The 24,331-nt window shown below is 46.3% G+C and overlaps 1 protein-coding gene across 10 annotated transcripts in view; it reads left to right on the top strand.

Moving 5' to 3' along the window:
- The window catches only part of TACC1 (transforming acidic coiled-coil containing protein 1), a gene marked incomplete at its 5' end in the record, with an annotated part of 90,402 nt that overhangs the window by 29,672 nt on the left and 36,399 nt on the right, over window positions 1-24,331 (top strand). For 3 of the 10 annotated variants that reach the window (XM_079726566.1, XM_079726564.1, XM_079726565.1), the window contains one exon: window positions 6,276-6,436. The exons of 1 other annotated variant lie outside the window; for it this stretch is intronic. In XM_079726566.1, coding sequence (XP_079582692.1) covers window positions 6,276-6,436 — 161 coding nt within the window. Of the gene's footprint in view, window positions 1-6,254; window positions 6,437-7,405; window positions 7,522-24,331 lie in introns of those variants that run through there. 6 more of the 10 variants (XM_079726563.1, XM_079726562.1, XM_079726559.1 and 3 more) reach the window with 3 other exon arrangements.

The following is a 24,331-nucleotide window of genomic DNA, read 5'->3' as shown; positions in this document are numbered from 1 at the left end:
AATTGTCACACACATGTAGTTTCAGAACCAAATTGTGGCAGTTAAACTTTTAGCATAAAAAGATAAAGGCTGGAAGTAACAGTAGGCTGCATATCATGTCATGGAATTTGCTTCTTAGTTTCGGATCTTTTTCTTTTAGAAACACAAGAAGATTTTTGGTCACAAACACACGAGGTCCTGTGATGAAATTTCCCCCACGTGCCCAGAGTGAGGATTTCAGTGGAGCGGGTTTCCCAGTTACTTTGTAAACCTTCTTGCGGTTTTATTCTTTCTTCTGAGAGGATACCTCTCTCCACATCCTCCTATCAGTGACTCTCTGCTGCCCTTTCCAAGTGCCCTCCCAATCTGTACCTTCTAACTACTTGGTGACAGTGTTTTGTAAATGAAAATGGGGACAAGTCTTTATGAAGACACTGGGTAGAATATCTGATATCAGGATGATCTCAGAAAATCTGGGCCATCTGATCAGTGTTCTTCTCGTCTAGCAGATGGGGGGGTTTATTGGGGGAGATTTACTTTATTTTGGACCGGCACCGGTCCACGGCCCAGGGGTTGGGGACCCCTGACCTAGGTGGAATGACATACTTTCTGGGGAAGTCAAACTTTGTTTTCGTGATACAGAACAAAATAGATGAGAGGGAGGATCCGACAGTTGTTCACCAGAGCAAAATCTGGAGCAGGTCTCCTAGGTGGGGAGCTTGGCCAACTCTTTAACGGATGCAGTCTGAATCCCTTTTAATCTTCTTGGAGCTCTGAAAGAGTGTTAGCTATGGACATAAATCCAGCTTTTCTGTTTTAAAAAAATGAGAAAGGAGCTTCTCTTTAGGATGTAATTTTCAGTGTAAACGCATACTACAGATTCCCTGATTTGGGTGTGTTTGGGTGGTGGAGGGAAGACTGTGATTCTCTAGGTGATGATAGCCTCCAGGTAAAGGATAACATGGATCTTGCAAGGTTAAGACTGTAACCTGAACTTACTTGAATACCTCAGATGCCATTGTTGGCAGTGGCAGCTCTTCACTGGTGGAGTGAGGTAGTCCTAGCTGTGACTTTGCAGCCCGTGCCAGGTGAGCAGGAAGCCAGGACTGCAGCAGCAGCAAGAAATTGAGAGGGCCGTCCAGCTGATGGAACCACAAGCTACCAAGTGGCTCCAAGGGCTTTCTGCTTTCTTCCGGTTTGATACCAAGCAAAGGAAGGGTACTGAAAGGTAGGAGACTAGGGTTCCAGATTCAGTTCTGTGGCGCAGTTTCAGGCAGGTGGCTGCCCTTTCTGCTTCCGTTACCTCATCAGCAAATTGAGAATGAGAAAACCTGCCCCACTACCGGAGCATGATTGTACAGATCAGATGAAACTTTATTATGTAAGATACTCTTATCATTGCATCTTAGAGAACTTCATCACAAATATTCGAGTAGAAAAAGGTTAAGGGTTGAGGGTGTTTAGCTCAGTGATCGGGCTGATGGAGCGAGCACACGCCCAGAGTGCCCCACCGTGTCTTGGAAGCTCAGTCCGTGGACAGGGTGGCTCTCAAAAAGCAGGGTGGGGAGGGGACACGGTCTGTGGAGGTTCCGCTGAGGCACCTAAACCTAGTGGCCATTGGCCGCTTCAAGTCGGTATGGGCCCATGCTTTTTCTCAGCCCCTCAGAGCCGCCCTGCCACTTTGGTGGCATCATCAATCTGGCATTTCATGTGAATTGAATTAGGTGTATCTTTTGCTCACCCAATTCGTCAATTGTTAGGAAATACAGGTGAGTTGATGGGTCTGCCTGCCTGACCTTTCTGTTTTCTCAGCGGTGACTTTATTTCTGTGATTCCCTAGTGCCACCCTGGTCCCACCCTCATCCTCTCTGGAACATCATCTCGTACACACGGGTGGTCAGAAATTCACCGACTGTCTCATTTCACTGGCTGTCGGAAATGGTTTTCTTCACAATAGCAGTTTTCTCTTCCTTCTGTTGTAAATTGTGCTTGGATTGCTCACAGCTCCAAGTCTTCTTCTTTATTCATTTATTTATTTAAATTAAAAAAAATTTTTTTGGCCGCACTACGTGGCTTGTGGGATTTTAGTTCCCCGATCAGGGACTGAGTGAAAGATAAGGATGCTAATTCCGTCTCTGCTTCTTTACCCTCTGGAGAAGAAGCCGTCTCATCTGCCTTCTTCAGGCGGCTTGGGGCAGGGAAAACAGCAGTTTCAGGCGTCTCCCAGTCTTCACTCCTCCCATCCCAGCCCGCAGGTTGTTGCCAGAATGATCTCTCTAAATGGAAGTGTTTTTTTACTGGCTCCAAAGCGTGATGCCTCCCCTCGGCCTATCCGGGGTCCATGGGCCACACAGGCGCACAAAATGGCTTTTATTTGTCCTGCGCCGTGATGGCCTCCACAAGGTTTAAAACAATTGAAATTAGTAAGAACACGAACGCTTAGCGACTTCCCTGGCGGTCCAGTGGTTAGGACTGTGCGCTTCCACTGCAGGGGACACGGGTTCGATTCCTGGTCGGGGAACTAAGATTCCGTATGCCACACGGCCAAACAAACAAACATGAAAGCTTGGAAGATGTCTTATAAAAGCCAGGATTTGGGTTTCTCTTGGGAGATGGTTAGATGGGCACCAGGAACTGGGTCGGGCCGCCCCTTAGCCTCCTTGGGGTTCTCCAGCTGCCACCCAGGCCTCGTCGCTCCTTCACACTATCTAGGTAGGGACTTGTGTTTGCTCCCCCTACTGCAAGATCCAGTTCAATCTGAGTTAGGATCTACCCCTTAACAGCAGAGGGATCCTTCCCGGTCAGGCCCCACCCTGTCTCTGCCCTCCCCTCCCGCCACATTCCCCCAGACATTCTCACAGTAGCTGCGCCACTAAATGGATAGTTGTTTGCCTGTGTGAATTTGCTTGCTCATATATTTTATTTTATTTTATTTTATTTTATTTTACTTTTTACCAAAGAGACCCATTTCACAGACCCCTCTGGAGCACTCGTTAGCGGCAAGGTGTGTGCCTGGCCTGGCCACCTGTGTGGAGTGTTTCAGGGAGTTTCATTTTAGATTTTCATGGTGTATTGATCCAAAGCTTCTGTGAAGGCCAAGGAGCAGAGGAAGGAAGAGAACGGATGGGCCCTTCCTGTGCTTAAGGTCATTTCCAAAACAAAGACATTCCATTTGCAGACATTCTGCTCCTTGAGGCTAAGGGATTAGCAGCAAAATGATGGTTTTCCTTGGTTGTCAAACATTGCTCAGTCTTTAGCAGAGTTACAAGAAAATTGACATATCAGCCTCATTATTTGTTCTAGACAATAAAAATAATTCAGGCTATAGAGTAATTACTTACTTTATTGCTGTTCACGTTAAGTCCAGGAGTTTGCAGAGATTTTCAGAAATCTGGGCATTTACCTCTCTAATTTCAAGAAATTGTTCTGTAGTCTGGGCTTTGTCTTGCTGGGGCCATCACTCATCTGGTTTCTGTGCTATGCTGGTTCAAAATCTTGATTTCCCTGGAAGAGTCAGGCTTTAGGAATTTATGTCACCCTAGCCAAACTTAGAAAGGTCTGTTGTAAACTGGAATATTCCTTTTCTGCACATTTACAGAACACCCTACTGAGTGTGTGGCCCTGTCCTGATTTCTGGGGAAACAAAAATAAATCATAAATATGACGTGGTCCTTGCCGTTTAAAAGCTTATGGTCCAGAAGTGGGAGAGACATGTAAACAAATATGTTACATGTAGTGCGCTAAGTGTAGGGTGACCTTACGTCCTGGGACGTCCTGGTTTATGCCTGTTGTCCTGGTGTAGCTATTAATGGTACCCTCTTTCAAAACTACCTAAGGGCCAAAGTCAAAGTCTCTCTGAATGTTCTGGGTATAGAGATGGTAGAAAGCAGGGAGAAATCAGTCTGTTTTCCCAGGGTAGACACCTGCGCTGGGTGAGGAAGGAAGTTTGGGCAGTCAAGGCCTGGGGGCTTGACATGGAGGTGGAGGCCAGGGCGGGGGTGGGGGGGAAGAGGGTTTAAAACTCTGCAGGCAAAAGGGAGATTGTTCCTGATGCAGCAGTTAGTTGGCTCAAGCTGGTCATCGTTTCCCAAATTTATCCTGTGGAAGAACTTCCGCAGGACACTTGGTCAAAATACAGATTTCCAGAATCTGCTGGCAATTTGGATTTGGACTTTTAAAGAGGGGCCCCAGATGATTCTTGGACGTATGAAAGGTTCAGACCAGTTCTGTAGAGATTATGGCCAGGACTACAAAGGGTCGGAGAAGAGGGGAGCAGGAACAGCAAGACTAGAGCACAGGTCACAGATCAGCCAGGCAAGGGTGACCCCAGCCGAGGCGACCCTCAGGGGTGGAACCAATCGGACACATTTACAGTAGATCTATGAAAACTAGGGAGTGTGGGAATTATGTCAGTCACAGTGGGGATGCAGAGGAGGGAAAAGTTTCGAGAACCGCTCAGGAGGAAGAACAGGACCTACTATATGCCAGCTACAGATTTACATGGGCAACAAGACACGTGTCAGATCCAGGAACGTGGGGGGGACCTTATAATCTGAAGGTTTATGTGGTGAGCCATAAACCGAAAAATACGACCAGTTGGATTGTATTGTGGCATATTTCATGCAGACCTGAAAAAAAACGACTCCTGCTTATTTCTCATCTTTGTAGTCTCCAGGACGGTCAAGACAGTTGTATTTATCTCTGGGAAGGAGCTGGATGAATTCTAAAGCATCCAGACACCCCAGCCCTCTAGTCTAGACTTCAGGCGAATCCCCATCCGTCTGTTATGGTGAGACTACCTGCCACGCCTGATCTTGCGTTATTTTTGCTTTTGTTTTTGTTATCAAATGTGTAAGACAGTCATGAGTCATCAACAGTTTGCTGTGCCAACCCCATTCAGTGGAGACGTCCGTGTGGCAGTTTCAGCCTGACTTTGTTCTAAATTCTGGACCTGCTGTCTCTGTGGGAACCTGCAACTCTGGAAATTACAATAGTACAAGAAACGCCTTATCCAGGCAAGGAGATCATGAAGCCTGGTTGTTTGAGGCAGATTCGCTTGGTGCCTTGGTGATTCTGAGAGGCGCAGTCCCTAAGTAGAATCTCTTGATGGAAAATGAAGAAAATCAGAGGAGAGCTCTGCTACTTCCCTGCCTCTCCCTTCAAACATAGAGGGTTTTTATTTTGAAGGTTGAAATCATTAGGCCTGTCGGCAGACTTCGGAAGCAGCAAACGGAGTCAGAGACCAAACACTTAGAAGTTATGCCTCAAAAAGGAGAATGGGAAACGGATCAAGCTCTAATTTCACAGGGTAATTTAGCACCCTTTACCCAAGACCTGGCCACGGTGCTTCCACCAGTGAGGACTGAGGAGCCACAAAGCATCTAAAATCCCAGCCCTTGGCTACTCTTGCAGCGTTGCTGAGGGATCTGAAGGTTGAAGGTGAACAGGCTGAAATCTTCCACACCATCCTATTAGGGAGGGGAAAACACAGTCAACAGCGGCCTCAGAGTTTTTTATAATAAGGGGCTGAACTTCTCTGCGATCCAGTAACACTAACGCCATTAAGTCGCAGTAGCAAGATGAGAAAATAAAAATAAAAAGGGAAGGAGGCACAGTCCAGCGTGCACGTACACGGAAAACGGATCTTCCCGGCTCCCGAAGCCGCTGGAGCTGTTGGGGGCGCCAGGGTCCTCGGCCAGCGGCCAGGGTCATAGCAGAGAAGCCCCTTCCCGCAGGGAGGGCGCGACCACTGTGGCGCGAAGGCGGGGGGATCCGGCGGGCGCGCGCGCTTCAAAGTGCCGCCGCCGCGGGCGCCCCCGCCCGCGGGCGCGAGTAGTACGGTCCGAGGGGGCGGCTCCTGGGGCGCGGCTCCGCCGCAGCTGATGCGCGCCCAGCCGGCCGTGAGGCGGGAGCTGGGAGCCGGGAGCCGGGAGCCGGGAGCCGGGCCGCAGGGACCAGGAGCAGCTGAGTCGCCGTGCAACCAAGGCCAAGCCGCCGGGCGTCGCGGACCCGGGCCCCGAGGAGGCCCCAGGAGAGGCATCTCCCCCGCGGGAGTCGCCGGGCGCGGGGGCGCCGTGGCCGCACGTTCAGGAAGGAGGACGCGGAGGAAGCGGCGCTGCCAGCCGGAGGAGAGGAAGCGCTCCACCCGGGCCCCCGACGGCGCTCGTTTAACCACATCCGCGCCTCCGCTGGAAACGCGTCCGGGCGCCTGTCACCGGTTCCCTCCATTTTGAAAGGGAAAAAGGGCTCTCCCCTTTCCCATCCTCCTAGGAGCCGGAGCCGGAGGAGCCGCGCTCATGGCGTTCAGCCCCTGGCAGATCCTGTCCCCCGTGCAGTGGGCGAAATGGACGTGGTCCGCGGTGCGCGGCGGGGTCGCCGGAGAGGACGAGGCCGGAGGGCCCGAGGGCGACCCCGAGGAGGAGGACTCGCAAGCCGAGACCAAATCCTTGAGCTTCAGGCAAGTACACGCGTTCCTGCCAAAATGCAAACGCGCTGCTATCCATCCATCCATCTGCGGCTCATTCTGTGTGCGTGTGTGTGGTCGCCACCCGCGTAACCGTGTTCATGGCAATGCTGCGTCCCTGCCTGTAACCAGGTCCCCGCTGTGCCTTCGAAGGTTCAGGATGTTCTGTCCTCCCGGGTATTTTCTTCCCCCCGTTTCAGTATGAGCTTTCTGAACCTAACCCAGAATCTGCAGTCTCTTTGCATCCCCGTCTGCCTCGGTCACTTTCTCTAAGCTTCGAGCCCCCAGCCCCCCGCCCCTACACACACACACACATACACACACACACACACAGTCGTGGATCACACCCGGTGGAACTTGGGGCCTTCCCTGTGGGGAAGAAGTCGCTCCCAGGCCCTCCTGGGTGTCCCCCTGTGTCCCGAAAATGCAGCCTTAGTAAAGAAGGTCGCGTGATGACAGGCTCCTGGCAGCTGGTGAGAAATGGTGGTATCTGCTGAGCTGTCACCCGTGTGATTGCGGAAGGCAGGTGACAGCATCCTCGGCCTCTGGCCGGGTGAGCTCCAGACAGGTAGAGGCCTACCAAAGAAAAAGGCATCATGGCGAATATTGGCTTAATTGTTTTAGAACGAGAGGGCAATTTAATTTTTAAACCTCCAGGAAAGGGCTCTTTTGAGAAAAGGAGTCTGTTGAAAGGGCTTTTTTTGGGTATAAGAGGGAAGGATGACCTCAAAAAAAAAAAATGGTGCTGGAAAAAGGCTCCTGAGGATGGAGGAGATTTCAGGGAGACAGGAGGCCAGACAAGCCCGAGGAGGGCTCGGCAGCAGCTCCCACAGGCCAGTCCGTGCTGAGGACCCGCAGGTTGTAAAATTAGGCAAAAATACTGGACTTTGCGGATATGTAGACTATAAAGGGTGTCGGAAATACCGTTGAAAGTGGTAATTCCTCATTTTTCCCCCCTGGCAGCTCGGATTCTGAAGGTAATTTTGAGACCCCTGAAGCCGAAACGCCCATCAGATCACCTTGCAAAGAATCCTGTGATTCACACCTAGGACTGGCAGACCCTGGGGCCAAAACCCAAGGTAAAGAAAGACTTTCCTTTTTTGCCTTATTTTGTTTAAAGTTTTGAAAATGTAAATGAGGGAAGGAAACGTGTAAATTTAGGGCCATTTGAAAAGGTTGGGATTGTCTCCTTACTCAGCCAGAGCTGTTTGAAAGCTCCTGGCCCATTTGAAATGGTTTTCTTGTTTATTTTTTTTTTTTTTTACGAATGTGGTGGTCAGAGGCTTTCTTCCCTAAGTAGGCTGTACATTTGCAGTATGAGATGATCATTATCAGAACATTCCTGCTGGGCCCTTCCGCTCGGCCCCTAAAAAACAAAACTGTGTGTGGTGATGCCGTGATGGAGGTATGTTTAGCTTTGGCTTCACACATTTCTCAGGCCAACTCACTTTCTACAGGGTGTGGCTGGAGACAAGAATTATAGGTAAGAGTTGACTTTTTTAGATAAGGAGGACTCTTAAGAGGCGGTTTCAAAGTTGGTTATTGCTCCCTCTTCCACCAGGGATGGTGGTGAGCCCCTGAGTCCACCCGAGACTGGAGATTCTCTCCCGGCCCCTCAGAGCCCAGCCTTGAGCCTGTCCTTCATCTGCAGAAGCTGCTGCGGTTCCGCTTCATTAGTAGAAACGCTTTTTGTCCCACAGCCAGCTTTGAGTAACATTTCACCTGTCCTGATCGAATGCGTTTAGCTATCCAGTAAACAGAGTGGGCTGGCGTTCAGCAGTGAAACAGTCCCCGATCCCCGCAAACCAGCGTTACGGAGGGAGACGGGCCTCTTAGAGGTTAAGCAAAATGTATATGTCAGCTTGTCCTAAGGATTTTGGAGAAAAATAAAGCAGGGGAAGGGGGAACAGAGCCGGGGCGGGTAGGAGGCGCTGAAGGTCGTTGGGGGGGCGGGGGAGCCCGACTGATCAGGGGACTTGAGCAGAGCCCTGAAGGAGGATTGAGGGGAACAGCTGTGCAGGTTCCCGAGAAGTCAGTCTTCCAGCACAGACGGTGGCACCTGCGAGGGTCTGAGACAGCAGCAGCCTGCGCGCGGGCGGCGCGTGGTGGCAGGGTGGCAGCATGTTCGAGGACCACGGAAGACAGGCCAGGGCGGCTGCAGCGACCTGCTGGGCAGGGAGCTCTGGGAGCCGCAGTCAGCCAGGTCGGGGGAGGCCTGGGTCACCTCGTAACGAGGCACTGATTTTCCTCCTGAGTGAGACAGGAAGGGGCTGCCTTTCAAAAGGGGCGGCTTGAAGCAACAGAAATTGATTCTCTCACAGCTCTGGAGGCCAGAAGTCCGAAATCAAGTTGTTGGCAGGGCCACGCTCCCTGCAGAGGCTCTAGGCAAGGATTCTTCCTTGTTTCTTCTAGCTTCTGGTGGTTGCCAGCAGTTCTCCGTGTTCCTTGGCCTGTGGCAGCAAAACTCCCCTCTCTGCCTCCCTCATCCCATGGCCAGCTCCTCCCTGTGTGTCTCTGTGTCTTCCACGTGGCTTTCTTATAAGGACACCAGTCATTGGGTTTAGGGACCACCCTAATCCAGGTTGACCTCCTCTTAACTGGATTACTGCAAAGATACTACAGTGGAGCCTTGAGCCACGTGGGTTTGAACTGTGCGGGTCCACTCACACAGATTTTTTTCAGTAAGTATGTTCTAGAGTACCACACGGGCCACGGTTGGTTGAATCTGAGGGTGCAGCACCGCTGATGTGGAGGGTTTTCAATGGTGCTGGGTGGTCGGGGGTTGGAACCCCTAACCGCCACGTTGTTCAAGGCTCAGCTGTACTTCCAGATGAGGCCCCATTCCAAGGTGTGGGGAGTTAGGACTTGAGCTTATCTTTTGGAGGAGTACAGTCCAAGCCACAGCAGAGGGCTTTGAGCAGAGGGATGGTGCCTTGACTTCCTTTTTCAAAGGCTGGCGGGCTGCTGCCTGGAGATGGGCGTCTAGGAGGGATGTCCTTTTCACATGCTTTTTCTATTCCAGTGTCTGTCACTGTCACCTGCAGTGACAAAGTAGAGCCAGCTTTCAGGTATCCAGTTACCTAGTTTTTGATCTGATCATGAATTTATTCTCCCAACAGTGATTCTATTTTCTTGCTTAGCAGCTTCCTCATGGGTCGCCACGGGAGGTCAGGTTCTCTGTGCTGGACTTCGTGACGGAGCTGGAATTACTGGGGAAATGATATCAGCTTTTTGTGATGTGGTTTTGCTTTAATGGTGAGCTCCATATTGTGCTGCCCTGCTGAGAACTCCCCCGACTGTCCCCGGGCTGCTTTTTACCATGGGTTCAGGCAGAGACCGTGTGGGAACAGGCAAGTTTCCGTGTGGGAGGACTTGTGTGTGGCACTTCGCTGTGTAGCAATCTCAGTGACAGAGATGCCGCTTCATAGCTTCCCTTTTCTTCTCTCAGGATTGGCAGATCAGAATGGAGAGTTGAAAGCCTGAGAGAACTATTCTGTGGCCTTCCCCTCAAATTCAAATAAAGCTCACAAGACATGTTAAGTAGCTGTTTGAAAGCCTCTTTGAATTGCTCAGCCTGGGCCGCCCCCTTCCTCACCATCCTGTCAGCTGGTAGTCTGATTCATCCTGACAGATTCTTTGCTAATTGAACGGAGGCCAGTATGGCCCAGGCCCCCAGAACCACACAGACCCAATTGTTTGGTCCTTCCTGTGCCACTGACTCATTTTTACAAGTTTTGCTAACTTGTAGCTCATACTCTCTTTTTCACTCTTCCTAGAAGTTTTCCTTTTGTGTCTTTTATTTGTTTGTTTGTGTCTGGCCACACCGTGAGGCTTGCAGGATCTTAGTTCCCCGACCAGGGATTGAACCCGTGACCCCTGCGGTGGAAGCGTGGAGTCCTAACTACTGGACCCCCCGGGAATTCCTGAAGTTTTCCTTTGAGAGAGTTATGAACCAGGAAAGCTCCGTGGGGTAGATCATGATTGCGGACCATGAATATGGCAGGGGTACAGACTAGGAAACAGCCACTACATATTATGAAATCTTTCAATTTAGGGTCTTTAAATAACAGGATGATTCCTCATCAGCCTGGCAGTATCCTTCTAGGGTCTCTTCTCCCCAACACCCAGTCCTTGTCCAGAGCCCTGTTGATGGCCTTGTCATGCATACACAGTAAGTGTAAAAATACAGCCAAAGCACAAGTCTGACCAGGAAAGAGATCAGTGGACAAAAATTTCTGGAGTCTAATGTTTAAGTCTAATTTCTGGGCCTGGATGGTTCTCTTTCTCCAAAAATTGTAGATTATTTGGCTCCTGATAAGGCTAGTCTTTCATGTTTCTGTGGTTCAGGACATGGGGCAGCAGCAGGTATAGATCATGTAAGACTCTGTCTTCTCTGGGGATGATCTATGAGTTGTTAGCTGGTCAGGGTTGGAATTAACATATGTAAGAGATCCTGGCTTCCTGGTGTAGGAGGGCCCTCAGATGTGTGGCTGCATCCCATGTACTGTACCCATGGCCTCCATCCCAACCTCCATCTAACTCTTTGAACTTGGGGAAACATCTACATCTATTTTGAACTAATTTTCTTTTTATTGGAAGCTTTTTAGGGACCTAAAGTGCCTGAACTCTATACAGACGTATCTCATTGTACTGCACTTCCCAGATACAACATTTTTTACAGATCGAAGATTGTGGCAACCCTGCATTGTCAGATGATGGTTAGCATTTTTTAGTAATAAAGTGCTTTTTACTTAAGGTATATATATATTGTGTTTTTAGACATAATGCTATTGCATACCTAATTACAGTACAGTGTAAACATAACTTTCTTTATGCACTGGGAAAACAAGAACAGAATGCATGTGACTCACTTTATATGCAATACTTGCTTTATTTCAGTGGTCTGGAACCAAACCCGCAATATCCTTGAGGTAGGCCTGTAATAACTCTTCTTAAGGCAGAATTGTATGCCATCCTAGGAATTAGACAGTGGATGAGGTTGTGCGGTTTTTTTAAGCCACAGATAGAAGCCGGTTTCAGACTAACTGTTAAAACTGTAGGCCAAGAGTTTTCTTGAATGTACCAGAATGGTGGCTATAGTGCTTGGGCTGGTAGCTCTGTGTTTGCTATCTGTCTGCCTTCCTCCGCAAAGGGTGTTTAAGTTGCTGGTGTTAACTGTTCTTTCTCTTTGCTGGGAGATGTATCAGTAAGGAGATACCACCTAGGAAAGGACTTTTGAAAGGCACAATCTCAAGTTCATCTGCTTTTTGTCGTTTGGGTTTTTTTGGTGCGAGTGGACTGTGGTTTTGTCCAGTGTTTTGGGTCATAAAAGCGAAAGCTGCAGTGGCTGTCCTCTGTTAATTGACACCTCCCCTCAACACACACACACACACACACACACACCCCTTTATTTACAGATTGTTACCTTTCTTTGAGAGAGGGAATTTTAATTCACGCTGAAGCTCTCTATGCCCTTGGAACAAAACTACCCTGTTTGATGTGTTGATTAGATGGCTAGGTATTCCAGACACACACTGTAGTCCTTCAGAACAAAAGGAGAGAGATAAACAGGGTCAGTCCTTAGGTATCTACTGCTGGAGGCCTGTGGGGACTGCAGACTTGTTTGTCGACACAGTTTGGGTTAGTCTAAATCAGGCATCAGCCAATGATGGCTCGCTCATAGGCCAAATCTGGCCTGCTGTTGCCTTTTACTGTTCTGCCTGAGAGCTGAGAATGGTTTCTGCATTTTTAAATGGTGGAAAAACATATTTTGTTTGAAAAATATATGGAAGTTCAGATTTCAGGGCCCATAAATAAGGTTTCGCTGGCATGCAGCCACACTTGTGCATTTCACTGTTGTCTGGCTGCTTTTGCACTAAGATAGCAGGTTGAGTACTCGGAATAGAGACTGAAAGAAAGATGGGCAAAAGCCTAAAATATTTACTGTTTGGCTCTTTACAGAAGAGTTTGCTGACTGAGATCCACACTTATGACAGTTTTGGTAAAATGATAAAGTTTAATTAAACTTCAATTTAGAAAAAGCTACAAGGCTGTAACTGATTAACAAATGAACTGTGGGCGCTGGGTGCCATTCCTGTAGGCCTGAATGGTCAGGTAAGGCATCACGGAGAGACTAGTTTGGGCTGGCTGTTTGTCTCCCTTGCAAAACAATATTTTGGTCTGTCAATATACCTAATTTTCAATTGACTAAAAGATCTGAGAAAAAAGGAAATTAGGGAAGAATGGGGAGAATTTTGGAATCATTTAGTACAAGTACAATCATAGAGGCTTTTCACTTTTGCCCATTAAGTGTATTTAATGTAACTTTGGGTGTTTGCGAGTTTGTAATTTGACTGTTGCTATGGTGTATTGTTGGTATAGGTTGTGTGGTTGATATGGTGTATTTATTGGATTGTTTTAGACTGTATCTGTATAAGACCTAGAAGGGAGATCTTATTAAAATCTAAAACCTGAGCCTTAGATTTTTGATTCTAAGGCTTTGGGCTACATGTATAAGCAAATATTATGCAAACATTTTTCATGAGGTACTTCTTGAAATGTTCTAGTCGAAGCTATGAGTGTGTTTCTCCTAGGGATTTAGCTTGACATCCTTTCCCTGCTCCTACCGCAGGGATTGCTTTATTAGAATGTCCTAGAAGTCATGGGACTAATAAGGACCCTTAATGTTACCTAGTCCGACAGTTCAACCCATGTGGCTCCTTTGACAGCATTTCAGGTTAATGATCTTATTTTATTTTTATTTTCAATTTTTTATGTGATAGGCTTTTTCACAATTTAAATTTTTAGATTGCACTCTTTTAGATTATTGTAAGAGAAAACATCTCATCGATAGGCTTGAAAACCTCAGCTACATGATACAATTCCTTCCCCCGCCCCCCTTGTTTAATGTTTGGAGCTATCAGCTTGGAGGTTCTCACTAGTTAGTCAATGGGATCAGGCCATGTTTCTCTGCTGTTTTATTTATAACAATGTAAAGGAGCCATGTAGGGAGCATCTCTACCTCTATATGGTGCTCCACCCAAGGACAATGTACTCTTGGGGGAAAAGTATCATTTTTCCAGCAGAGACTCAGAGAGTGTTGAATGAAAAGCTTGGTGGCAGGGGCAAAGTCTGCCTGCCGGAAGTGAAGATTGTAGTAACTGTCAAAGCAGTATTATTCTTTTAAGGTGAATCGCAAATTCAAGACCTTCTTAAATATTGTAATGATTGAACTCACCTCAGACTTGCATTTCCCGATTTGGGGCTTACCTGAGCATCAAGTAAACCAGAATAGCTTTCTTTGATAGCTTCTGGCGGTGGAGGCATTTTCTCTGGTGTATGGGCGGGGGGTGTGAGTAGCCCTGCTAAAATTATGTTGCTACCACTTAACGTTCCACATAAAAAAATGGATGTGGTCTAAAGCCATTTAAACATTTAAAGAGCAGTCCTAGTACCTTTTCCAAGTGATCAATAATACTGTTCATAGGAAACCCTAGCAGTATATGCCATTTTGTCACGGTCTTCTAAACTCAGATGAGCGACGGGAAGATCGTGGTTGATCCACCCAAAACAGCTGTCTCTGTGGGGATTTGATAACTGTTAACCTTGGGCCTAGGAGGGGATTGCTGTTTCTGAGTTCGAGGTCTCACCCTCACCTTTGGGTGGACATGAACCTCATTTTATGGGCTCTCACAAACATGATTAGATCCCCAGGGCCTAGATTGATGATGGCCAAACTCACAAGAGGATAGTAGCCAAATGGAGCATTTCATTAATTCACACATGGAAAAATGTCATCTGGCAGTTCTGTTTGGCAGATACAGACATTGTCCTAGCCAGTCCCTCTGCCCTATGTCATTGCTGGAAATACGACAACAAATTCTTCATCTCCAGCTTTCCCACTGCAAGATTCTGACCTAGCAGACCACCAACTTTCTGTTTCAGCTGTATTTATCGTACGTATTGAAAGCAATTTTTTTTTCAGCATCTTATTTGATTTTATAACAGTGATGCTATGAGATAGGACACATGTGATTTCCAGTCTAAAAACTGGGAAATCGAGGCCACAGCTTTTACAGCAGTGGGGCCGTAAGTTCAGCTTTGAAGATCCCACATCCAGCTCCCAGGGAATGTATGAATCTCCCTCTCTTCGCTGACTTAAGAGAAGACTTATCAGAGGAAATAAAAGTTCTTAAAATGTCGCCAGGACAGAGTGTGTGATGGGGAAAGCATCTTCTTTAGCATCTTATTAAATGATAGTAATTTTTAAAAAAATCATCAGGCGATTACATCTTTCACATGTGTTAACTTCGCATACATAACGTATGAAGTATAAAATGTATTTTAAGAGTTTTGAACATCAGAAGTTTACACACAAGTTAGACATTGAGTCAGAAGGGAAAAAAGAGGGCTTCCCTGGTGGCACAGTGGTTGAGGGTCCGCCTGCCGATGCAGGGGACAAGGGTTCGTGCCCCGGTCCAGTGCCGCAGAGCGGCTGGGCCCGTGAGCCATGGCCGCTGAGCCTGCGCATCCGGAGCCTGTGCTCCGCAACGGGAGAGGCCACAACAGTGAGAGGCCCGCGTACCGCAAAAAAAGAGAAAAAAAAAAAAGAAGGGAAAAAAGGAAAAGCATCACAGGGTGAGCAGTGCCGTTGGATTGAAAACATTTTGCTTCTTTAACTCTCAGCTTCTGCTTATCCATGAGTCTCCTGGGACTCTGCCCCTACTTTGGTGTAGAAAGAAGAGTTTCCAAGAGGCTGGTATTGTTTATGTATTGCTGCATAACAGATAACTCCAAAGCTGATTAGCAGCTTAAACCACTGGATGTTTATCATCTCACGTCGTTTTCATAGGTCTGGAACTTGGGAGCAGCCTAGCGGGGTGATCTGGCTTGGGGTTGCTTGTGAGAATGCAGTCCTGGTGTTGGCTGGGACTGTAGTCATCTGGAGGCTTGACTGGGGCTGGAGCCCCTCCTCGGGCAGCTCACTCACGGCTGGCACCTCGGCCTGGCTGTTGGTGGGAGGCCTCAGTTCTTTACCCCGCGGGTGGACCTCTCTCCATGAGGTAGCTTTAGTGTTCTTGCAGCACGGCAGCTGCAGCGTCTCTCATGACAGCCTCAGAAGCCACACTCTGTTATTTCCACAGTATCCTTTTGGTTACACGGCTCCAAGGGCGTGAACACCAGGAGGTGGGGGCTCCCTGGGGGCTGCCTTGGAGGCTGCCTGCCACGAAGCCCATTACGCCTTCCTTTGGGGCCTCTTCCCTGCATCCCCACCCCCCTTCTGCCCCTCTTCTTAGGGTGCAGGAGCAGAGAAGGCGGGACCCATGACGTGGGCTTCAGCCAGGGTCCCCGTGCTGCTGCGGAGGCATCTGCTTGCTCTGTCTGGAGGCCAAACATTCTCCCTCTTTTTCTTTATCCTGCGTCTGCTTCCCAGCTCTGGGGGTGGTTGCTGCTTTGTGAGAGAGGCAGTTGGTGTTTTGAATGCTCTAGTAATGACTTCTAAAGAGATGCGCATCATGGTTGTTTGGCAGCAGCAGAGTGAAGTTCAGGTCTCTGCTGGCTCTGTTGGCACGCGCCCTTTCTCCTCTGCTGCTGCTGCCTGCTGGGGCTGGAGCAGGAGGCTCTGGGGAGGGCTTCTGTCTGTGCGAGGGGTCTCTGCTCTGCTGGAAATGTAGCCTCAGACGAATCCAGGTGGTTCCAAACCCAGGGGCACCGCCTGAGTGAGAAGAGAAGACGCACCTGTCATTGGCTCAGCTTCTGGGCAAGGCTGGGGTTCCCGGGGGTGGACTCCTCCTGGTGATTGAGCCCCACCCTCTTACCTTAGGGTCACCTTGGCCTTCAGAGGGTAGGGTTTGGGTCTCTTTTTAAATAAAATAGCATAGGGCGCTGGTTTGGAAATGTGAAGTCCTTTCATCATCCCTAGTACAAACTTTTCCAGTTTATCGAGTGGCTTTCCAGATTATTCTTTACCTGCGGCAGTCTTGTATATTAGAGTGAGCCTCTCTCAGGAGTTAGAAGCTTCCAGCACCTGGCCCCGTCTCTTACAAAAAGCAAATAAATTACCACCCCCCCAGCTCCTGGGTAATGTTTTTGTTTTTGTTTTTGGGTTTTGGACGGTGGGGAGGAGGAGGTTTAGACCGTCAGTTTGTTGTCTGGGTTCAGGCAAGGGTGTGTGTGTGTGTGTGTGTTGGTGCTGTTTTTCTGCTGTAAGTGGGGGCATCTTAACATTGCAGCGTACTTAAAAGGCTGTTGTGCTTTTTCCCACCTTGACTCACCCACTCGGAACCCCCTCATCACTCCCAAGCTCTGGGTGATGTGGGGCCCCAGTGCTTGTCAGGGGAACGTGAGTCCTGCGGCCACCACCCTTAGGGTCTACCCAGCAGTCCTGGAAAAGGCCTTCTTGTCCCGCTTTCCTCTTGTCCTGCCCCTGGACAGCACACTTCTACTCCATTTTAAAAGGCTGATGTCCTTGACTGAGTGGCTGAGAACGTACGTATATGAAGTATATCTCAACTTGGGGGGAATTAGAGGGACTGGGAACTCAGAGATGTGAAACTAAAAAATGTTCACATTTTGGACGCTTCCCTAAATGCTAATGCGTACCTTTTTAACAGTCTTCTCAGGTCAGACCCCTTGTGTTTCCCTCCTGAAGCCCTCCATTGGTTCAGACTTGGGAGAGCAAGGGTGGGAGGGAAGACGCAGAAAGGAGGGGGGTCTTCGAAGGGACAGGGTCAGGTGAAGAGCACGTGTTGCTCCTGTGGATAGAGCTGAACGGCTTTATCACTGCTGTTCTGTATACTTTTGTTTTGTATGAAAGATGATCAGGTGGGAAGGGGGTCCTTTATGTATCAGACATCAGCTCAGCAGTGACCGTGAGCATCAGCTCTGTCTTGAGTGCTCAGTTTCTGCTTTGGGGACACAAAAGGGACCAGGGGATCAGGCCCTGAAGAGCTCAGAGTCTGGAAGGAGCTGGCCGCCTCCTGTTCCCCAGGCCCCTTGGTCTCCTTGGCTTCCCCAGATGTTTAGCAGCAGACAGGTAGTTTTAGCAAGGGAATGTGTGAGGGAGGTCTGGGAAGAGGTCCAATGTTAAAAATAAATACATAAAAGACTTTTAAAAAGCACACAACTCCCCCTGCCCCCAAAACAAAAACAAAAGCCTTTTGAGCATGCCAATTGTCGTGTCTCTAAGATGGTTCATATACTTGGCTACATCTGTTGTAGAAAAGAAGAGTGATGTCATTTTTTCACCTCTTTCTGTAAATAGAATTTCTCTAGCATGTTGTGGGCTTCCTTAAGAAAAATTTAAAATCCCAAATTGATGTGATGGTGAGACCTACCACCTCTCTCAAGTATGTGTTCCTACAAGTGACACATAAGAGACTATTTAAAGCATTTTCTGAATGTAAGTCTGTGATATAGTAGAATATTTTGTAGAAATTGCAGGACATACTTCTGCTCTGTTACCCTCTGAGTCTCTCTGTTCTCTCTCTTTTTTAAAAAACAGTTTTATTGAGATATAATTCACACGCATACAGTTCAACCATTTAAAGGGTATATACAATTCATTGGTTTTTAATATATGAACAGAGTTGTGCAACTGTCACCTCAGTCTAATTTTAAGAACATTTTGTCACCTCCCCCCAAAGAAATTCTGTACCTATTAGCACTCATGCCCCATTTTTCTCTCACCCCCAGTCCTAGGCAACTGATAATCTACTCTGTGTCTCACTAGATTTGCTCATTCTGGACATTTCATATAGATGGAATTAATACAATATGTAGTCTTTTCTGACTGGTTCTGTTCACTTACCATAATGTTTTCAAGGTTCATCCATGTTGTAGCATCTATCAGCACTTCATTCTTTTTTTATTGTTGATTAATATTCCACTCTATGGATAAACCGTATTTTATGTATCCATTCATCAGTTGATGGACATTCGGGTTATTTTCACATTTGGGCTATTACGAATAGTGCTGCTATGAACACTCATGTTCAGCTTTTTGTGTGGGTGTATGTTTTCATTTCTCTTGGGTGTACACCTAAAAGTGGAATTGCTAGGTCATAGGGTAACTGTTTCTAATTTTGAGGAGCTGTCAAACTGTTTTCCAAAGTGGCTGCACCATTTTACATTCCTACCAGCAGTATATGGGGGTTTTCAGTTTCTCTACATCCTAGCCAACACTTGTTAATCTGTTTGATTGTAGCCATCTTTATAGGTGTGAAGAGGTCTCTCATGGTGGTTTTGATTTGTATTTCCCTAATGACTAACGATGTTGAGCATTTCCGTGTACTTTTTGGCTGCTTGTATATCTTCTTTAGCAAAATGTTTATCCAGATTTTTGCCTATTTTTAAATTAGGTTATTTATCTTAGAGTTGTAAGAATACTTTATGTAGTCTAGATACAAGTCCCTTATCAGATATCCGATTGTAAATATTTTCTTCCATTCTGTGGGACGTCTTTTCACTCTTTTGGTTATATCGTTTGAAGTGTAAAAGTTTTTACTTTTCATGAAGTTCAGTTTATGTATTTTTTTCTTTTGTCCCTCGTGCTTTCGGTGTCATATCTAAGAAGGCTTTGCCTAACCCATGGTCACAGAGATTTACTACTGTGCTTTCTTCTAAGAGTTTTCTAGTTTGAGCTCTTACATTTAGGTCTTTGATCAATTTTGAGTTAATTTTTGTACATGTTGTGAGGAAGTGGTGCAGTTTCAATATTTTGCATGTGTATAGCCAGTGCCCTAGCACCATTTGTTGAAAAAACTGTTTTTTTCCCTTTTTAATTAACTTTGCACCTTTGTCAAAAATCAGTTGACCAGAGGTGTAAGGGTTGAGCTTTTGATTCTGTTTCATTGAGCTATATGTCTCTCCTTATGCACACTGTCTTGACTATGGTAGCTTTGTGGTGAGTTTAAAAATCAGGAAGTGTGAGTCTTCCAACTTTCTTCTTTTTTCTCAAGGTTGTTATAACTATTCTAGGTCCATTACATTTCCATATGAATTTCAGGATCAGCTTGTTAATTTTGCAAAGAAGCCAGCTAGAATTTTGATAGAGATTGTATTCAATCTATAGATAAATTTGGGGAGGATTGTCATCTTAATAATATTAAATCTTCCAATCCATGAACATGGGATGCCTTTCCATTTATTTAGATCTTTTTTAATTTCTTCAAATACTGCTTTGTAGTTTTTACAGTACACATCTTGCACTTCTTTTGTTAAATTTACTTCTAAGCATTTTATTCTTTTTGATACTACTATAAATGGCATTGTTCTCATAATTTTGTTTTTGGACTTTTCATTGCAAGTGTATAGAAATACAGTTGACATTTGCATATTGATCTTGTATCCTGCAACCTTGCTGAATTCACTTATTAGTTATAATAATTTTTGGTGGATTCCTCAGAACTTTCTGTACAAAAAATTGGGTCATCTGCAAATACAGATAGTTTTACTTTTCCTTTTCAATCTGGATGCATTTTTGTTCTTTCTCTTGCCTAATTGACCTGGCTAGAATTTCTAGTACAATTTTGAATAGAAGTGGTGAGAGCTGACATTCCTGTCTTTTTCTTGATCTTAGGGTAAAATAAAAACATTCAGTCTTTTACCATTAAATATGACATTAGCTCTGGATTTTTCAGAGATGTATTTTTATCAAGTTGAGGAAGTTCCTTTTTATTCCCAGTTTGTTGAGTTTTTGTTTTTTTTTTTTAATCATGAAAGGATGTTGGATTTTGTCAGTTTTTTTTTCTGTGTATATTGAGATGATCATGTGGGTTTTGTCTTCCATTCTATTGCTGTGGTTATATTACACTAAATGATTTTCAGATGTTCAACCAACCTTGCATTCCTGGGGTAAATCATGCCTTTTTATATGTTGGTGGACTTGGTTTGCTAGTATTTTGAGGATTTTCGCATTGATTTTCAATAAGAAATATTGGTCTGTAGTTTTTCGGTTTTGTATTTTTGGTGATATCTTTGTTTGGTTTTGGCATCAGGGTCAATATTACCTTTATAGCTTTTTGAAGTTTGGGAACAATTGATGTTAATTCTTCTTTAAATACTTGGTGGAATTCACCAGTCTGGTCCAGGTCTTTTTGTGTGTGTGTGGGTGGGGGGAGTTTTTAATTTACCAGTTCAATCTCTTTACTTGTCCTAGATCTATTCAGATTTTCTATTTCCTCTTGAGTCAGTTTCAGTCGCTTGTGTCTTTTTAGGAATTTGTGTATTTTATCTGAGTTATCAAATTTGTTAACATACAGTTATTCATAGTGTCATTTTCTTGATTTTAAATGGAATTAATAAGCCCTGCTATGCCTTTTTCACAGGGTTGATTTGAGGATCAAGTTAGGTAATATGTATGGAAGTGCTTTGAAGATCATATAACTGCAAAGTATTTTATTTGTTCTAAATTCTTAGTTCTAGGAAAACATACCCAGGGTACCACTGTCTGCAGTGTAACATTTGTACTACGTTTCCCCTTTGTGAGTTGCATTTCAAGGGAGAGATTGTGTCCCTTGTTACCAAAGGAATATGAACTAAGATTGGGTTGGAGGGGGAAGTGGTTTGGGGGTAGCAGAACATAGGTCGTACACTTTCAGAGTCAGAGGGCATCAGTGTCCCATTAGGACATCAGCATCAGGCTCTGACCCATCCAGCTCCTGCCTAGACCCGAGAGCAGCTGTTTCCTTTCCTCTGTGAGGAAGAATGCTGAGTCTGGTCTAGTCACTGATGTCTTCACCTCTCCCGTAGCCCATACCTTAGATGCACTACATTCATTCTTCTTACCTCCTCCCAACTTGCTTTTTTCTTTTAATTAATTTATTTTTTTAATGAACTTTTATTGGAGTATAGTTGATTTATTACAATGTTGTGTTAGTTTCTGCTGTACAGCAAAGTGAATCAGTTATACATATACATATATCCATTCTTTTTTAGATTCTTTTCCCATATAGGTCATTACGGAGTATTGAGTAGATTTCCCTGTGCTATACAGCAGGTCCTTATTAGTTATCTATTTTGTACATAGTGGTATGTGTATGTCGATCCCAATCTCCCAATATATCACCCCTTTGACCCCCTTGGTAAGCATAAGTTTGTTTTCTACATCTGTGACTCTATTTCTGTTTTGTAAATAGGTTCATTTGTGCCATTTTTTTTAGATTCCGCATACAAGCGATATCATAAGATATTTGTCTTTCTCTGTCTGACTGACTTCACTCAGTATGACAATCTATAGGTCCATCCTTGTCACTGCCCAGCTTGCTTCTAAGTCAACAATAAAGGTCCTTTTAAAATACAACTGGGGGCTTCCCTGGTGGCGCAGTGGTTGAGAGTCCGCCTGCCGACGCAGGGGATGCGGGTTCGCGCCCTGGTCCGGGAGGATCCCGCGTGCCGCGGAGTGGCTGGGCCCGTGGGCCATGGCCGCTGGGCCTGCGCGTCCGGAGCCTGTGCTCCGCGGCGGGAGAGGCCACAGCAGTGAGAGGCCCGCGTACCGCAAAAAAAAAAATAAATAAAAAATACAACTGGGACTTCCCTGGTGGTGCAGTGGTTAAGACTCCGCACTCCCAATGCAGGGGGCCTGGGTTCGATCCCTGGTCAGAGAACTAAGTCCTGCATGCCCCAACTAAGATCCCACATGCCGCAGCTAAAGGTCCCGCATGCTGCAACTAAGACCCAGTGCAGCCAAATAACTAAATAAATATTTTTTTTAAAAATACCACCTACCTGGCTTTCAAAAATAAAGAATTACTTTAGTGCTTCTAGAAAGTTCTCTTGCTAAATATGGAGGCACATTCAAAGAGGAAATAACCCATTTAGAAAGGGAAGAGAAGTCGGTGATGCAGGAAGACCAGAGGTCAAGCAGTGGTGGTTTTCTCGTGAGGTGGCTGTCATGTGAGAAGGTGGTAGTAACTTCCTCACGATTCAACCCTTGAGTGTGTCCAAAGGGTCTTGGAATGTGGCTCTCCTCTCCTTCACTGGATTATAAGCCCCACGTGCTGATTTTGTGGCCCCTTCATGCCCAGCGCAGCGTATGCTGCAGGTCATAGGGCCTGTGGCTGGTTGGTTAGGTGATTATCTTAGACATAATTTTATGATTCGACTTTAGGGCTTCAAGTCCCGATGAAGCTGAGGGTTTAAACTGATTAGGGAGTGTGGACATGGAGCATCTGGTTTGGCTGCATGTAGGATTTCTTAGTACTGTGGCTGACAGTCAGCTTGGCTCACAGCAGTACATTTGTAAAACTTTTTGTCATCGCTGGACCCTCCACGTTTGTGGATCACTGTGAGATCAGGCGCCCCCCACCATGAGGGCAGAATGGAGTGGTAAGGGAGGAACAGCCCCATCTGTTTGTTTTGTCTTTTGGCTGCGCCATGTGGCTTAATTCCCGAACCAGGGATCGAACCTGGGCCCTCGACAGTGAGAGCACCGGAGTCCTAACCACTGGACCGCCAGGGAACTCCCTAGTCCCACCTGTTTGGATGTCTAGCCCAGCTTGGTCACGTGGGTTCTGTAGCTCGCTTGTGAGCTCTCAGAAGCATGGCACGGGTGGTTTGTTCCTAGACGTGGACTGTCCCCTGCTTCCGTCCTGACTCAGATGCCCACCCCTCCATGGATGTAGCAATGTAGAGCGATATACTTGATTGTGTCCTACCATAGCATTGAACCTCCACCCCAGAACCCTTCTTTCTGGGCTTGTGACCCCATTTGGGTTTTCTCAGGGTCATCCCAGGAGCGAAGAGAAATGAGGTGAATGCAGGCGGCTCTAGAATTAACTGAGGGGCCGTGTAGCATGGTTGAGCCATGACCTTCCTGTGCCCCAGACCAGGCTCCACGCCCCCTCCTCCCTCGTGCTCCCTCACTCCGTCTGTTCTAACCTCTCTGGGCCGTGGTTTCTTCATCTGTAACATGGGCTTAAGGAACACCTTAAAGCAATATATCTGGAGCACCAAGCACAGTTACAGCAGCAGTGTAATTGCGAAGACTTTTTCAGGAGGGAGGCCCTTCAAAAACAGCCCTTAACAGAAAAATAAATTCCACCCCTGTGTCTTGGGAAGAGAAGGAGAGGTGGGGCTGGGTGGGCTTGGAGCAGCAGTCCTGTGTTGAGATGGAGACAGAGGAGAAACGGGTAAGAGGGGATTAGGTTTGGGTAAGAAGAGATTTTTGTGCTTAGTAAGAAGGATTCTGGGCCTCGGGATGGGAGAATTGGCTTAATATTAGTCATTTGTTTATATATCTGTAACACTGGGGGATAATGTAATGCTTGTCTAAGGTTAATTGCATGAAAATCATCGCACAATAAACAGTCTCTGGGTAAGCTATTCTGGAAGTGAGGTCAAGGCTCTGGGTCCCAGTGTTTTCTAGAAATTGGTTTCTCTAATAATATATAGCCAACATCTTTCTGTGTCAGTAACTACTTCAAACACAATTTTTAACATGGTACCACAATATGTTGTTTTTATTTTAATCATTGAACTGGAGTCAGACAGCTAGTAACCAGGAAGTTAAACAGTACTGTGGGGAAACTTTTTCCCTGTTTTTTTCTGGAGGATGCGGGGATGGGTACCCCTGCTGGACATCTTGCAGCATCTGGTTTTGTGCGAATTTGCCTTGTTGCCCTTGTGAAGATCATCAGCCTTGGATAATTGTAAATCAAGCTGCTTTTTCCATCACATGGAGGCAGAAACTTTATCTTGCTACTAGATAAGACTGTATTTATCTACTGTCCGTGGTCAACCTGTAGCTTATTAGGATACATGAAAATGTGACTAAATGTAAATAGCACTTGTAGTTGAGAGGATTTTGGGGTTTTTTTGACACCAAATATGTGGTGTCTTTTCAAATACCAATTCTGTGCATGGTTGATACAACAACTGAGTGTCCTCCAG

The sequence above is a fragment of the Hyperoodon ampullatus genome (genome assembly GCF_949752795.1).
Source record: "Hyperoodon ampullatus genome assembly, chromosome: 20".
NCBI lineage: Eukaryota > Metazoa > Chordata > Mammalia > Artiodactyla > Ziphiidae > Hyperoodon > Hyperoodon ampullatus.
This window is presented reverse-complemented; position numbering and strand designations above follow the sequence as displayed.